The following is a 16999-nucleotide window of genomic DNA, read 5'->3' on the forward strand; positions in this document are numbered from 1 at the left end:
GACCGTGAAAGCACTTCTTGAGAAACTGGTTTCACTCCAAAAAATGAAACCTCATTGCAGATTGATTCTGCATTACTCCATAGTGTGTCAGTTTGAAAGCAGATTAAAGCAGATGTCGTCGGCAGTGGTACACCAAGATTGCAAGCACAATTTCCTCCTTTGTTCACCTGGGGAGGGAGGAGGAGGCAAGGGCAGCCTAACCAAGGGGAGGGTTATCAAATGTGTATCAAGTCACCACACACACCCGTGTGAATGTCAGGATCTAGATTTAATCTAAATTGAAAGCAGCATGTTTTATGAGCATATATGATTCCAGATTGAGAGGGCAAGGGGGAAAGTGCTATGAACGGGTTAGTATGCAGCCAAGATTTTGCACAATGTCTGATCAATACATGCCACTGCTCATACATATCAATAATATGAATTGGGAGGAAAAAGAAAGATGTGAACAAATGGAAAGAACTAAAACCTACAGCAAACTGTGTGTGCACAGCCAGTAGAACAAAATGCAGAAGTTAAAAACAGAATGGCAAACTATTAGCCCGCAGTGTTACTCTGTGATTGAGAGCAAGTCATTCAGAAGCCCCAAATCCAAGGAGAAATCAAATGGGGACAGGGGGACGGGGATCACCTTTTCTAAAAGCAGGTATATAATGCATAATTTTGTGGTTTAGCTTATGCTGGGATGGCAAGAAAAACAACGTAACCTTCACACCATCCTAAAGGATATATACTCTTGCACAAAGCCACCTTCATTTGCGTGCCCACTGTAATGGAGTGGAATGAAGCTTTATTCACGTGATGTACAAAGGCTATAGATACATGTAGCTGTAGCTGTATCAGTAGATGGGTTTGGACATCTATAGCATCAGGGCCATGAGACTTAAACCTCCCACATTCCATTTTCATTTATGTTTCAGTCTTTCTAAACTGTACCATCTCAATATGCTATTTTCTAACCTTTACTGTTTGCAATAAATATGCCTTGATTTCCACTCAAGCCCCATGTAAATGAAAGGCGATTGCATATGAACAGTGTTTATTATGCTTGAGACTTTTTAGTGTGTTTTCCTAACTAATGAGAGTCTACAGATTTCAAAGTGAAGCTCTGCTGAGGCCATGCATCATTTATGTGATTCCCCCCAGCCCATTTTTAACTGACTAATAATATCTCTGGCTAAACCTGTAGCTTTGAATCCTGGCGGAACTTGTCCCATTTATTCAGTGATGGTATTATTTTCCTTTGGGAATTGTGCATGAACTCTAGTGACTATGCAGAGTAAATCAAGAATGCTTACTCCCTTCAGGCCAACCTGAACTTTGCAAGTTACTATCAATAAATTGTGGAGCAAGTAATAAGAAATAAAGATTATGAACCTGTAAGGTTGATATTTTAATACTTCCTCACTACAACAGGCAACTAAAAATGAGAGGTTGTGGCTAGAAGCTGCTGTCCAGTCAGAATCAAGCCAGAATCCCATATCTGTATGTCTTACTGCATTTGCAATATTGACCAGTGCAGATGTAACACTGCCTCTCCTTTTCAGTTTAAGAGCTGACATTGGCTGTGTAAACACCAGGGTCCCCCCCCCCCCCCCACAGCCAGAACTCACCAGAAGTCAGTTCCAGCACCTCTCAGATGGGCATCATTGCCATTATAAGAAGAAGAAGAAGAGTTTAGATTTGATATCCCGCTTTATCTTTACCTGAAGGAGTCTCAAAATGGCTAACATTCTCCTTTCCTTTCCTCCCCCACAACAAACACTCTGTGAGGTGAGTGGGGCTGAGAGACTTCAAAGAAGTGTGACTGGCCCAAGGTCACCCAGCAGCTGCATGTGGAGGAGCGGGGAAGCGAACCCGGTTCCCCAGATTACGAGACTACCACTCTTAACCACTACACCACACTGGCTCTCAGTGTGAGAACAAGGGAGGCATTCACAGTGAGTTCTGGCACCATATTTTCTATAAAAATAGCACCGTGGTACCTCGGGTTAAGTACTTAATTCGTTCCAGAGGATCGTTCTTAACCTGAAACTGTTCTTAACCTGAAGCACCACTTTAGCTAATGGGACCTCCCGCTGTCACTGCGCCGCCGGAGCACGATTTCTGTTCTCATCCTGAAGCAAAGTTCTTAACCTGAAGCACTATTTCTGGGTTAGCGGAGTCTGTAACCTGAAGCGTATGTAACCCAAGGTACCACTGTATAACTTCAAAGCACTCAGTCTGTCAGGCACCTCTCTTTGGGGCAGGGGGAGGAGCTCAGAGACCTGGGGCAGTGGCTGTCCAGAGGACTCTCAAGGAGAGGAAGCTGAGGGAACACTCCACAAGGGAGGGTGTTGGAAAAAGGGTGAGAGGCTGCCAGCTCTGCAGGCAGGGGGTAACATAACTGGGCTCCTGAGCCCTACGGGGTGCCGCAGAAAGAATGTAGTTGGTTAAGGGAGCTGTGGGGTTAAAAAGCTTGAAAACCTCTGCTTTAAAGGACTAGCATGCACACCACTGCACTTGCGAACCCACTGCCCTGTGATTAAGAATTTCATGCTCTACCTACTGAGCTGTTCTGTTTGCCAATGCTACTGTGTTGTTATTGTCTGGAAGGGCTGTGGGGCGGGGGGAGGAACCCCACAACATATTTGGCATGAAAAGTTATGGGATTCCAGCTGGAAGTTAGAGGATATGCACTAATTGGAAAGGAAGCAATGTGCAACTGTCCCAAAACTTTTGCTGGTGCAAATAGTATTGAAAGTAGGATTGCATACGGCTTCTCCAACGGCATCATGAGTGCAAATAATCATGAATAAGCTATAAAGAGGACTCCTGCAGGGGAAACCACAATGTCCCCACCCCATCTTCTGTGTGATGCCAGTGAACCAGTAGCCACAAGGAGGCTGCTTGACATCGCTTTCGATAGAGGCTGCTGCACACAGTAGAGTGTTTATGGCAAAACAGCAGCTCACCACAAAACCTGTCAACTCGAACTGCAGTTAATTTGTCAATGTAACATGTTCTGTGATTGCTCCAGCACAGTAAGGGCCAATTCCAAAGTAACACAGATTTATATTTTGAAAGCTATTACATGAGAAACTACCCATGGAGCTGTACAGGAGCGTAATTCCTCTGAATGGAATCATTAGCAGAAGCTTTGATTTCTGTCTGTTGTTGCAGAAAAGTTGAATGAATAACAATTTCCCATGTAATCGCTTAGAAATCAGATCACTGGTTTTGTTGAATTGGAATATAATTGCTGAGTAACAAATGTGACTTTCTATATGGGAAAAAATAATAAAATATTATTACAAAAAATAAAAATCTAATCCCTTAATGCAAAGGTGGTTAACCTGTGGTGTTCCAGCTGTTGATGGAATGCAATTCTCTGCTGCAGCCTGTGTAGTCAATGGTTAAGAATGATGGGGCTATAGTCCAACAACATCTAGAGGGCCATATAGGTTAGCCATCCCTGCCCTAACGCAAAACTAAGCTTTTCCCCAATAATTTCCTATTTAGTGTTTTATTGTTCTTTGATGAATACCATCTCTTCTTAGTTTTATTACTGCAGGTTTTTTTGTTCTTTTTTAAGCTGTTCTCCATTCTGTCACACAGCTTTAGATCTTTAGCATCTCTCCAATATAATTCTCCATGAGGAATTCAGTTTGCTTTTTGGTGCAACGTCTTTGTACGTACGGAATGCTCCATTTACTCACTGGTGTATCACAAACTCTGTTGTGTATATAAGAGGGTTCCTACTTCTCAGGCATCTTTGTATACCAGGTGTAGCCAATATGGTGACCTCCAGATGGTGCAGGACTACAACTCCTGCCATTCTTGACCACTGGCCAGGCTGGCTGGGGCTGACGTGCCATGGACCGGTTGGGCACAGAAGACTGGTGGGAGGAACCAACTCTGCCACCAAAAGAAGACGGCTCAGAGCCTGGGGCACATTGGTGGGACAATGATGTGTGGTCAGAGGGAGAAGACTGGGAGAAGGTATCAGATGCTGGAGAGGCAACAGGGCTAAGTGAGTTGGGAGAATTGGTGGCAGAGAGAAGTCCAGAAGCAGAACTGAAGCAGGCAAATGGGTGGAGGAAGACCAAGAGGCAGAGATGAGTCAGGCTGGTGAAGAGTCACAGGTGTCTCCCCCTCATGCTATTACAAGCTTCCTCTCAAACTTCTTTCACAGAACAAGATGAGAGCTGAAATGGGCAAAACAGTGGAAGGCTGCACACATGCGCAGTCTTCGACTGCCTGGAAAAAGCCCTGGAGAAGAAGGGACTTGGATGGTTGTGGGGAGACAGGAACTTGCAGTCTTGGCAACTGATTCATGGGGTAAGACCTACTGGGGATGTGTTCTTTAGGCATGGCACTCAGCCAAATCTGTGAAGCTCCTGTTTTTGCTAATAAAGAGTTAACTTCAACTTTGAATGGTGAGATTTACTGCCCGCTCCCTCTTTGACATGACATGAGTTGTAGTCCAGCAACAACTGGGGGGCACCATGTTGGCTATCCCTGTTTTACACGATGTGTCCAACTCAGCCAAAGCTGAGCACATTTTAGGAGGGCTGCACTGAATATTCAGTGAATGTTATATTTGCTTTGAAATTAGCTTATTCAGTGCATCTGAAGTAATTACTGAAAAAATATCTCAATGAATATTTCCATTCTTTTAGTGTTGTCTGGCAGGTTTTTGTTCTATCCAGCTACTGTTGTTTCTCAGATCTTGTTCTCAGAAGATCTGCTGCTGCTTGCTTATCACACCTTTCTCCTTCTTTGCATAGGCATCCATGACATCATTATGTCAGCCACAACAGTGTGACATCAAAATCACATGGTACTAGTGTAACCAATCCATTCAATAAGAACAAATGAAGAACATTTCTTTAAAAACTGCAGGTGCCATTCATGAAAATGGATACAAAACAAGGATACAAGTAATTCTGGCTAAGCCCTAAGTCAAGCAAGTTAAGCATGTGCTTAACACTCTTCCCTTAACTTACTGGAACATAAAAAAAGGGTTTGATTGCATTATGTTAAATATTTTCCCAGTATTTACCCAGCTGCTTATCAGGATCCTCAGACATTGTACATTTAAGAATGCAGACCTGTTGTGCATTTAATCACTTGAAAAGTAATTCCCGTTTTTGACAGATGATCCCCAACCTCCCAGTCTTGTGAACCATATTATTCAGCCTTACTGGCATTATCTTAGCTCTCTTCATATATGGGATTTCATTCTGAGATAGTGTCGTTCCATCTCTAATATTTCTAAGCCTTTTAGCAACCTTTTCCACGTACACCCTGCAAGTGCCCTTTTATAGAGTGGCTGCCCTTTTAAAAGTCAGATATTCCTTCTTTTCCTGTCCTATTCTGCTACTAAGATTTAAAATTCCAGCTCCTTTATGATCAGTATTTCTTAGCATCTCAGCACTTTTCCTTGAAGTTAATTTCACTAAAATTAAGGATTGCCTCTCCTTTTATGGATCCCAGAATTAAATGTCCCAGAAAGCCATCATGATATCTAGACATTTCTTCTCTGTTCCATAATCTGTTACGTACTTCACAAAACCATTGTAAGACAAATGCAGGCAACCCACTATTACTTTGTGTATTTGCCATCAGACAGATATTGGTCAGGCAGCTCACAATATATCTTTCACCTTAGTCATAAAGATCTTAATAAAGCTGTGTTCGATAGAACATATTTGTGACAATAATAGGATAGTTCTGGACTGTGCTGTGAATTTTATAAACTATATCTGCTACATATTTACATGTGATGTCAACATACCAATGAAAGTATACCAAAACTCTTATATCTATGTGTCTAGGATTTCTTGTAAATGGGAACTTATTGGATCTGACCCACCAGCCAAAACAGGTTCCTCATGCCTGGTCTACAAGGAGAGGAAAAGTCCCCAGCAGGTCCTATGTACATAGAGGCTGAAGCCAGATTTCTCAGCTACAGGCAACAGAGCTCGGAAAGCTTTGAGTCTTCAAGGAGTGCCCCTGAGATAATCTGTGAGTTACGATGATAGCAACTGGGTAATAGAATTGGTTGAACAAGCACTGATGACTACAACATAGTTTGCTACTCAATCCGCAAAATATTTCTTTTATATTGAAAATAAGTTTTCAGTAAATATATTTAGTTCAACGTTAAAATAAATATCCTGGTCTGACTTCTCTCATACCTATACAGTGGTACCTCAGATTACATATGCTTCAGGTTACAGACTCCGCTAACCCAGAAATAGTACCTCGGGTTAAGAACTTTGCTTCAGGATGAGAACAGAAATCGTGCTCCGGCGGTGCAGTGACAGCGGGAGGCCCCATTAGCTAAAGTGGTGCTTCAGGTTAAGAACAGTTTCAGGTTAAGAACGGTACTCCGGAACGAATTAAGTACTTAACCTGAGGCACCACTGTAGTCTAACTCAGCTATTGTGTGTTCTAAGAGGAATAAGAGACACTACCAGAAAGGGTTGGTGGCAGTGGAAGATACAGAAGAAGGGTAGACAATGTGGTACACTCTGGATAGACAGGTATAATGGGAAGTGTAGTACAACATCTGGATGGCACCATGCTGGCTATTCTGGAAAAAGAGCCTGGGAGACCAGGGTTCAAATTCCCACTCAGTCATGAAGCTCACTGGGTGTCATCAGGTCAGTGTCACATCTTTCAGTCCGACCTACTTCACATGGTTTCTGTGAGAATAAAATAAAGGATCTTTCAAACCATGTACACTACTTTGGAGGGAAAAAAATTGGAGATATAATTGCAGTGAATGCAATACATAAATAAAAAAGGTAATCAGTTACACTCATCCACCCAGGGATAAACAGTGGTGTGAGGTTTTTTAAGGTATAGATATTTTACATTTTGGTATGGTGCAATCTTCCGCAAATAGGTAGTTGTGGGAATGATCCTGCATGTAAGGAAAGAAAGGTAGTGGAAAGAAAGCAAATTCTTCCCTATTTGGTGGATAAATCAATAAGATGAATATATCTTTAATAGTCAGTGTCAGGAAGGTAGGGTTTTTCACAGGAGGTGAAATGATCTTTCACAGTTGGTACCAACTGGTGAGATTTAAAGACCTAACAGTCACAAAGTGAAGGCAGAACAATAAGACTGGAAAAGGGAATCTACCACCTCAGCATAACAACCAAATGCACAAATAATGTCAAATAAATGAACATATAACAACACTTGATCCTTAAGATATGATGCCAGAGTGGTGGGATGTTATGAAGGTTCAAAACCTGCACACTTACAGGTGAGGTTAGGAGCTTAGAGTAATAAAATCATTCACAGCAAAGAATAAATGTAAGGTAAAAAGGTAAAGGACCCCTGGAGGGTTAGGTCCAGTCAAAGGAGGCTATGGGGTGCAGCACTTATCTCGCTTTTCAGGCCGAGGGAGCCGGCATCTGTCCACAGACAGCTTTCTGGGTCACGGGGCCAGCATGACTAAATTGCTACTGGTGCACAGAGGACTATGACAAGTGCCAAAGCACATGGAAACACCATTTACCTTCCTGCCACAGGGTACCTATTTATCTACTTTAACTAGCGTGCTTTTGAACTGCTAGGTTGGCAGAAGCTGGGACAGAGCAATGGGACTCACCCCATCAGATAGATTCGAACTGCTGACCTTTTGATCAGCAAGCCCAAGAGGCTGGGTGGTTTAGACCACAGCGCCACTCGCATCCCTGAATAAATGTAGCACCACTGGTGCTACCAGTGGGATAAAAGAATAGCTTCATCATGCCCAACCTTCCTGTAATGGGCTTAGGATAGCACATATGGTTCTTCTCAACTTCCTACTTTATCTTCACAACAACCCTTTGGAGTAGTTGAGGCTGAGAAAGGGTCTGGCCCATGGTCACCCAGTAAGCTACATAAAGGTAAAGGGACCCCTGACCATTAGGTCCAGTTGTGACCGACTCTGGGGTTGCAGCACTCATCTTGCTTTATTGGCCGAGGGAGTCAGCGTACAGCTTCCGGGTCATGTGGCCAGCATGACTAAGCCGCTTCTGGCGAGTCAGGGCAGCGCACGGAAACGCCGTTTACCTTCCCGTCGGAGCTGTACCTATTTATCTACTTGCACTTTGACGTGCTTTTGAACTGCTAGGTTGGTAGGAGCAGGGACCGAGCAACGGGAGCTCACCCTGTCGCGGGGATTCGAACCGCCGACCTTCTGATCGGCAAGTCCTAGGCTCTGTGGTTTAACCCACAGCACCACCCACGTCCCTAATAAGCTACATAACTGGGTGCAAAAGCAGAGAGCTAACAAGGCCGACCACATTCTTTGCAGTCCAATTAAATGCACTTTAAAAATGTCTACTCTCCTATCTGTACTTCGGGGGGAAAAATGAATATGCACAACATATATTTTGGAACAGACATAGACATGTGATAATTAGAAAAGATATTTTGGGTGTGATAGATTGTTCTATATTAAGCTATGGCCAAGCATTAGGCCTAGTACAGAACTTTTGTCTTGGCTTTAAAAGATATGCATGAGTAATGAGTCTAGAGACAAAGATTTTTCATTCTTTTACAGGAGCTATTGCCAAAAGGTCATGTATAATTAAAAGTTACACATGGAGGGGGTGGGAAAGACTTGTGGCTGGGACTGAAATGGAGTGCCAATGAAACGGATGCAAAAAGGTAGCAATTTGATTAATGAAATAAAATCAATATAGGTAATGGTTATTACCTATAATTTAAGTATTTTAATTAAAGACCCATAGCAATTCAAGATAAAAATAATAATTACATCTATTCTGATGCCTCTGGAAGGCGAGATGGTTTCCTTCAGACTCTTTCCCATTGCTATTTTTAAGCTTAGCTGCAAAATCTGCATCCATTTTCGTCTTTTCAAGCATTTGCATCCTGCTCTTTCAACTGAAAAGGCTTGCCAATTATTTATTCCTCTTCTTCTGGGAGACTGCATCCTAGGGCATGGTTCAGCAGATGCTAAGCATTTTTAAGTATCCCCGACTTCCAAGCTTTTGCTCCCATTGCTGCTCTGTTCCACCCCCAGCTTATCAGTGTGCAACTGGGAGGGAGGGATTGAGTTTGACCACGGTCGACCAGAGCGAACACCCCTGCTTGCTAATCCTCCATTTGGAGAGATAGGGGCAGGGCCTACACATCTACAAAATCAATCAGCAACCAAACCATTTCCATAGGTGTGCAGTTAGGGTAAAGGTAAAGGGCAAAGGCACCCCTGACCATTAAGTCCAGTCGTGACTGACTCTAGGGTTGCGGCGCTCATCTCGCTTTACTGGCTGAGGGAGCCAGCAGAGAGCTTCCGGGTCATGTGGCCAGCATGACTAAGCCGCTTCTGGAGAACCAGAGCAGCGCACAGAAACACCGTTTACCTTCCCACCGGAGCGGTACCTATTTATCTACTTGCACTTTGACGTGCTTTTGAACTGCTAGGTTGGCAGGAGCAGGGACCAAGCAACGGGAGCTCACCCCATCACGAGGATTCGAACCGCCGACCTTCTGATCGGCAAGCCCTAGGCTCTGTGGTTTAACCCACAGCGCCACCTGCGTCCCTGCAGTTAGGGTAGTGATGGCCTAAACAGGCTGATGATTCAATCCTGCACTGACTCCTGCACTGCAGGCGGTTGGACTAGATGATCCTCGATTCTACGAGGGCTCTTTTAATGTTTCTTATACTCTCACCAGTATTTAGGCCATCAGCTGTTTCTAGCAAGCATACACATTGCCAGAGGAGTGCATTGTGTATTTCTTCAACAGAATTTTAAAAGCTTTTGCCTCCACTTTGCCTGTCTCTGTTATCATGGAAACATGTGTACCTTGAAAGCAAGACAAACTGTATAGAAAAAATAATGAGTTGGTCGTCTTGTATGAAGCAGATTTCTCGCATCCTAGCGTTTATGTAGCAGAAGAGTGGATACTTCTAACGTGTTCCTATCTTGCTCTTGTGTAATTGCTGGGCTTTTATTCCTTTAAGATATCCATGCTGCATGGCTGCAGATAATTTTGAGGCTGTTGATGACAATGCTGTCTACAACGGATAGGCACTGGAAAGGGATGTTCATCATAATTCAAATCTTTGGTGAGACATCCTTTGTAGCTCTCCTTTTCAACAACGGTATTAAATAAATAGTGTCAAATGTGACAGTCTGAAAACCTTTTGAAAACTAACAGTATTTTCTTTCCCTTTTTATCAAAAAAAAAAAAAGGAAAAACAGGACTTCACAATAGGTGCTGAAGTACAACACAGCATGCAAGGCTGATTTTATTTTTATTGATGTGCTTGTGATCTCTTTCAGCACAATCACATTGGAGTGTACCCACTATCGCTTTTGCAAGAGACCCGACCAGGGCCTGGTTTTCTGTAACTGCCTACTCACCTTTAAAGGTATGCAAGTGCATGTATTGTGTGTGCGTGTGTGTGTGTGTGTGTGTGTGTGTGTGTGTGTGAGAGAGAGAGAGAGAGAGAGAGAGAGAGAGAGAGACAGAGGGAGAGAAACAACAACCCAGAGAGATAGATATGTCAAGTGCTATTGGGCACACAATCTATCCTCTCGCATCCTCAGACCATAAATGTTTAAACAATTAATATATACATGCACAGTAGACACGGAAAAGAATGGCTAAACACATAGGCAGTTACCAGGAGAGCAGAGTATTATTGCATCATGCTCACTAGCAGACCTTTATATGTGCAACAGAGAAGCATTTTGCTGCAGAGATGGTGAGCGATAACGTTTAAAGAGGGCAACACAATGAATTATTGCAGAGAATGGAAGGGCAGTGTCCTCCTTTTATATCTCTATGCTCTCTGTTTCCTCTAAGCAGTGATGTTATGCATGTTCTTGAACTCAAATAACCTGGATAGTCCTGGACAGAGATACAGGTGGCATGTGTGCAGACTCAGTAGACTTCATGTGTTGCTTACATGCACAACATGGTCTGCACCGAGGTTGAAAAATGAGCAAGATAGGGTTGGCCAAGAGTTTTTATCAAAAGCATTTTAACCCCACCTTTCTTCACATACTTAACGGTGGCTAACAGAAGACAAGACCAAGAGGATAATGCAACACCACCTCAGGAAGAAAACAAAATAGAGAAAAAACTGTCCAATTTAAATGCTTTCCAGCAGAGTTTAAACACTAAAGTTTAAAAACTACAGAAGGACTAAATAGGAAGGGGCTATCCTAGTCCCTGCCTGGTCTATCTCCTAGCAAGCCAAGAGTGTGTGTTGCTTGCCCGTGTCAGTTTTCTTGTCCAGTAAGAGATCTACCTGCAGGAAAGAGGGTGTACTGTTTAGTGTGTTGGGGTTGGACTGCTGGCTAAATGAGTGTAGTCTAGAGCCTACCTTACTATAACAACAGGCCCTGCTATAGGTAGAGATGGCATCCCAAAGGGGTTAACCTGCCCTCCTTGGTCAGTCAGGGTATAGAATTGCAGGCCAGGTACTGTCAGAAAAAGGCCCATGACCCTCACCCAGGGGGAAAGCCTGGTTCATGGGAAGTTTGGTTTGTTGCGGTTCTCCCTGAGGGAGAGGCATGGAGAGGAGTGTAGTTGTGGACTTACCATCTTTCTCCTGACATGTGAGATGTGCATACTACTAGGCCTTAAATTGATTTTCTGTGGTCTAATCTCCCAGTTGTATGTAGTGATGGATGACGGTCCTCAAATATGTCTGGGAGGGCAGGTAGCAGGGACTTGTGAAAATACTGCCCCAGTCTCATTGGTCATGGGCAGAGGGAAGTCTAGATTCAGATTGGAGGGGATGACTGCCATCTGGGGTGGAAGCCTAGATGTTTGGTCTCTGTTCCTAATTCCAGTCCTCTCACCCATCAAGAAGGTACTGGTAGCATATCCACTGAGCTCTCTGGTTTGGTGGTGGTGTTGCTGACTGCCAGTCCATAATAAGCCCATGCTCATCCACGATTTTATTGTGCATGGAGGGGCTGACTCTTGGCTGTGCTGTATAGAGCTCGTGAGAGTCGCAGTGTAACAATATCTGGAAGATCTCATGTTCCTCACCTCTTTTCTATATCTTGCAGCATAAGTCAGTCAGGGCATCTATTACATTTCTCCTTCTAATTGGTAATTGCATGTGATTGGAATGTATTCAAATCTGTCAGTTAGCTGGTTTAAGCAAATGCATGCTTCAGGGCAAAAGTAGCTGTGTTTAGACCAATTATTTAGTGCAATAAATGCAATTTCTCCAGGAAGAAATATGTAGCAAATAATTAGGTAACTTATTTGAGAAGTTCAAAAATTGTTATATTTGGGGGGGGGGAGAAATCCCCCTTTTTATTTATTTAGACAGAACAACACAATTTTGCGTCATAAAGCTCTCATAAACAATGATTTTTTTAAAATGTCATTTTGAGTGAGTATGGTGAGTAATATGGTAAATCAATGGTGAAAGCTGATTATTGAAAATACAACTGTTGTATTAAATCACTGGGAAAGGAGGGGCATGCTTAATTTTATACCAAAGCAGGGATGGCTAGTTGCAGTGGCACGGTACAGGGCACAAAGCAATAAGGGCAGATAAGCACAAAGCAATAAGGGATGCAACAGGACTTTTTTTTTTTACTGTAGGAATGAATGAATGACTTGGTGTGAAGATATTTAAGATATTTAAAATATCTCAGATCTAGATAGAATGAAGGTGCCCTTCACACTGTAAGAAGCTGTAGAAAAATACCTGTCCTAGGAGTCCATACTGTATCATTGCCATAACATTTAAAGAACTACAGCCACATGAACCAATCCCAAAGCACCTGGGAATCAGCAGCAATTGAAATTGGCAGCTGGTGGGGAGTAGGGAGGCACACATTTCTAAATAGGGACATGATGATAAGACTCTGTCTGGGATTTGTTTCAGGTTAAAAAGGGCGGCGGAGGAAGATCTTTCAGACATGCAACAAAATCCTAAAGACGTTTCCTCAAAAGAAAATTCCATGGGATTTAGTAGGGCATGAGTAGGCACACAGAGGATTATGCTGGTAATAGGAACTCTGCTTTGTGTTATAACAAAATTATGCTGGAGCAAATAAACAATATATGTGCTTTCCTTGAAAGTACCCTTAAGCAGAGGGTCTTTTCTTTGTTGGACCAGGACATCCAGATTTCTTGTAAGGCAGATTTTTTTGCAACAGTTTTTAATTTGCTTTTATTTCCAGTTATGCAGTACACTATGACATAGCAAGGTAGCTAGATAGATAAGGCTTTACTTAATGTTCCATAGTTTCTATTTAGATGTTTTTAAAAAAGATACTGCAAAGGAATATAAATATTTTTATGGAATATAAGAACTAATAACTTTCTTTAAAAAATGGCTACTTTTCCCCTGGAGACACAGCTTTGCCTGGAAATTGACCTCTTTCACCCAAAGCAAGAAGCACACCTACCCTTAGACCAACAAACCAGAACTAAAAAACAAAAAAGCAGTTTGATTTAATGTTCCTATTTTTTTTGCCAATTCCTCCCCATGTTTGCTGCTCCTTTGACAACGTTTCACACACACACAACATGTACACACCTTTTGTCTATCTGGATTCACTACACAGATGGCACCAACTAACAGTAGCACGATGCAAATAATAGCATCATCAGGATACAATGCAGCCAGATTTGGCTGTGTGACAACTTTGCTGAGGGCTCGGTAAGGAAAGAAAATAAGAATAAAAGCAGTCTATGTGCATGAGCAGGAAGACACACACACACGTGCCAAAAATAGTCAAAACAGCATGGAGTATTTTCAACACTGCTGAAAATGTATGTGAAAATCTGACAGTACAGTAGTTCAATCTAGAAATAACCTGTTGCAAAGTCTGTTTCATGACTTTCTTATTTGGTAAAAGGTTGCAGAATAATTGCTTTGAATTGGGCTGTATTCAGCGTAGTGCTAAGAGGAACATCCCATCACCACAAGGATATATCTTTGTGTAATGCAACATTTTCTCCCCTCTGCAACTCCTAAATTTGTTCTGGGGGTTACCCCACCCCTCTGGAGAGTTTGGATTTGTTATCCCGCTTTATCACTACCCGAATGAGTCTCAAAGCAGCTAACATTCTCCTTTCTCTTCCTCCCCCACAACAAACACTCTGTGAGGTGAATGAGGCTGAGAGATTTCAAAGAAGTGTGACTGGCCCAAGGTCACCCAGCAGCTGCATGTGGAGGAGTGGAGACACGAATCCGGTTCACCAGATTACAAGTCTACCACCACACTGGCTCTCCAGAGCAGTTTTTGGAATAGTATGGGGCATGCACAGTGGGCAGAGAAAGGAGTAAATCCTATTGGGCTAGCACAACTATTGTTTATATATGTTTATATATGGAATTACAGTGGTACCTCGCAAGACGAATGCCTCGCAAGACAAAAAACTCGCTAGATGAAAGGTTTTTTCGTCCGCGATTTGCCTCGCAAGACGAATTTCCCTATGGGCTTGCTTCGCAAGACGAAAACGTCTTGCGACTTTGTTAAGCCGTTTAAACCGTGCTTCGCAAGACGAAAAATTCGCTAGACGGCAAAACTCGCGGAACGAATTAATTTCGTCTTGCGAGGCACCACTGTATTTGATTTTATGGGAAGCAATTCATAAATATATCTATGTCTTAAAGCACCTCAAAACCTCGTCACATTCCATAGCTGTCATCTTTTACGATGGAGCTGGCCAAAGCAAAAGTAAATACTGAATCATTTTTACTGTAATGGTTGCTTTTCTTTTTTTTACCATGACTTTTAACAGAAGTTTTTGTTTTTAAAGTCTGGAAATATAATGGTTAGAGTTATGCTAGTTCAACTGGAGAGAGAGAGAGAGAACCATTTGTAGGAGAAATCTGATCATAAAGGTTTTTGCACTAAACATCATTTTGTTTCTTTTTTTTTTTTACACAGTTCCTTTTCCAAAACTCGCAATAATTCCCCCTGTCATACACTTGTCCTTGGCACTGATTTGCTCCTTTGCATTCTTGTTATTCTCAAATCATTAATTTGGGGAAAACCAAGGCACTTAGTGACTGCAGACTTCTCATCTAAAGCCGCAGTTTAACATTCTCATTTTTCAGTGCATTGTTCAAGCAGAGATTTTCCATATTGGATATGGCCCACAGGGGCTTAATAAATTAACTCAGATTTCAAGCTGTAAGCCTTTGGGAATGAATAGAGGAAGAGTTAGTATTATCAAAAGGAGACTAAAAGGGACACACACAACCTCTCAGAGTAAGCCTAAAGAATGCTACATTTGTAAGTCCAGTTAGAAGTATGGCTGATAGAAATAAGCTCCTAAGCACTATTACCCATAAAAAGCAGAAACAACAGGTTCACAAAAGAGTCCATAATCAGTAGGAAGGTGTAACCAACCCCAGCTCTGTACCTGCACATCACACATCCACACTTTAGGGACAGGTGCAACTGGTGCAGGGCTACACTGCGACCCTCTTCACATGAACATTGCTGCAGCTTGCATGGTTTTTGAACAATCTGATCCACTTTCTTGCCCCGGCTAATGGTCATTTTGCATGCAAATACATCACTTGGAATGTGCCTTCCAAGCGTAGTTTGAGTCTTACCTTTTAAAAAGTCGGCCTATTGAGGATATCTGTATGCACTGTATTCAAGTGAGCAATGCATGTTTAGTTCACGAACCAACCCTTGTGCAGAGGTCATGAATTTTTAATTCACCCCAAGATTCGTGTTTCTTTTTTTTTTAAGGAACGACAGCAACAACAAAAACTGAAAGCAGCTTAACAAAAATGAAAATTTGACAGCTGTTTAATCTGAACATTTTAAGAGGTATATTAATTTTTTATTCCACTAAAGATGTCAAAACATCCCTAACATTTAAAAACAAAGGAACAAAAAAAGGTGTGTATCAGAAACACCAAATAGGAACTTTCCCAGCTGTCAGCTTTCGTTAGCGACAATAGTTTCAAAGCACGCTGTGGCTTCTTTCCTATAAGATCTGCCAGAAGATGTACAGCTCATCATTATATGTAGTCACTGTTATGGCACAGGTCAAACTGCCAGGGTCCCTACCAGTAGGCAGCTGAATTTTTGTACTATAAAATGGTAGCCTACTGTTATTTTTGTTGTTGTTGTTGTATTTTTACTTATAGGGAAGGATGCTTATGTAATTTTCTACTTTAGGTGCCAGAATAACTTCCAACGGTCTTTAACTAGCACCCATTGCTAATTAAAGTAAAGGAGGAAAAAACCCATAGGCTCATGAGTGTTTTCCCAGGGTGAAGCTTATGTTAAAATTGGTGTCTTGGCTATACAAAACTAGGTGTCCCATTTGCCCCACAATTGGTACAGTGCAGTAGTAGAAAGCACTCACACTGGCTTGCTGGATGAGAATACAGGCTGTTTCAGCAACCATCTAATTAACAGTCCTGAGACCAAGCAGCATATCACATCATGAAGTTTTATATATGCAGTTACGCTGCTCTGAGGTTATTACACTGGTTATAAAATAATACAATAGGTCAAAATAGTTGTCCCTGTGCATCCAGCAATCTTCCCCCAAGCTACTCATCTGAATAATTCCCACAGATGATGTATGTTGGTAGAAAGGAAAAATATGGTTAACAAACAGGGGGAAAAAACCTTACAACTGTGCTGTCCTATGCAGAGCATTGTGTGCTGCTATCAGTTTAACCTCTTATACTTTGTAAATTCCCAGAAGCACTTGGCGCATTGCTGATGAGTTATGACTTTCTAAAGGTCTAGGTGCTTCTGAGTAATAGTGACATCTTTAAGAGGTCTACTGTCCAGCTACTGCAAAATATATTTCGTGGTGAAGGAGACAATTAAACTCCAATTTACAATGGCTAATATATTGCTGGAGCTGCACCACTTTTTTCCTGTACTAGGAATATTCACAGTGGCCTTATGGCGTTGAAGTGGAACAGCCCAGTTCTTGAATTTTTACAGTGGTAGCATTCCTACAATTACTGGCTCTCCACACCTGTAAAGACACTTGCACCATAGGAGAATGGGTAGTCCAC

At 42.2% G+C, this 16999-nt stretch overlaps 2 protein-coding genes across 4 annotated transcripts in view; one reads left to right on the plus strand and one right to left on the minus strand.

The window, feature by feature from the left end:
• The window catches only part of KHDRBS2 (KH RNA binding domain containing, signal transduction associated 2), a 432530-nt gene that overhangs the window by 50016 nt on the left and 365515 nt on the right, over positions 1-16999 (minus strand). The gene's annotated exons all lie outside the window — the stretch shown is intronic.
• The window catches only part of LOC308583290 (uncharacterized protein), a gene marked incomplete at its 3' end in the record, with an annotated part of 69998 nt that overhangs the window by 41973 nt on the left and 11026 nt on the right, over positions 1-16999 (plus strand). Inside the window, exons 2-3 of the mRNA XM_081187106.1 lie at positions 5820-6009; positions 10296-10384. Coding sequence (XP_081043232.1) covers positions 5877-6009; positions 10296-10384 — 222 coding nt within the window. The 5' untranslated portion in view covers positions 5820-5876. The remainder of the gene's footprint in view (positions 1-5819; positions 6010-10295; positions 10385-16999) is intronic.

Source organism: Podarcis bocagei (assembly GCF_964188305.1).
Source record: "Podarcis bocagei genome assembly, chromosome: 3".
Taxonomy (NCBI): domain Eukaryota; kingdom Metazoa; phylum Chordata; class Lepidosauria; order Squamata; family Lacertidae; genus Podarcis; species Podarcis bocagei.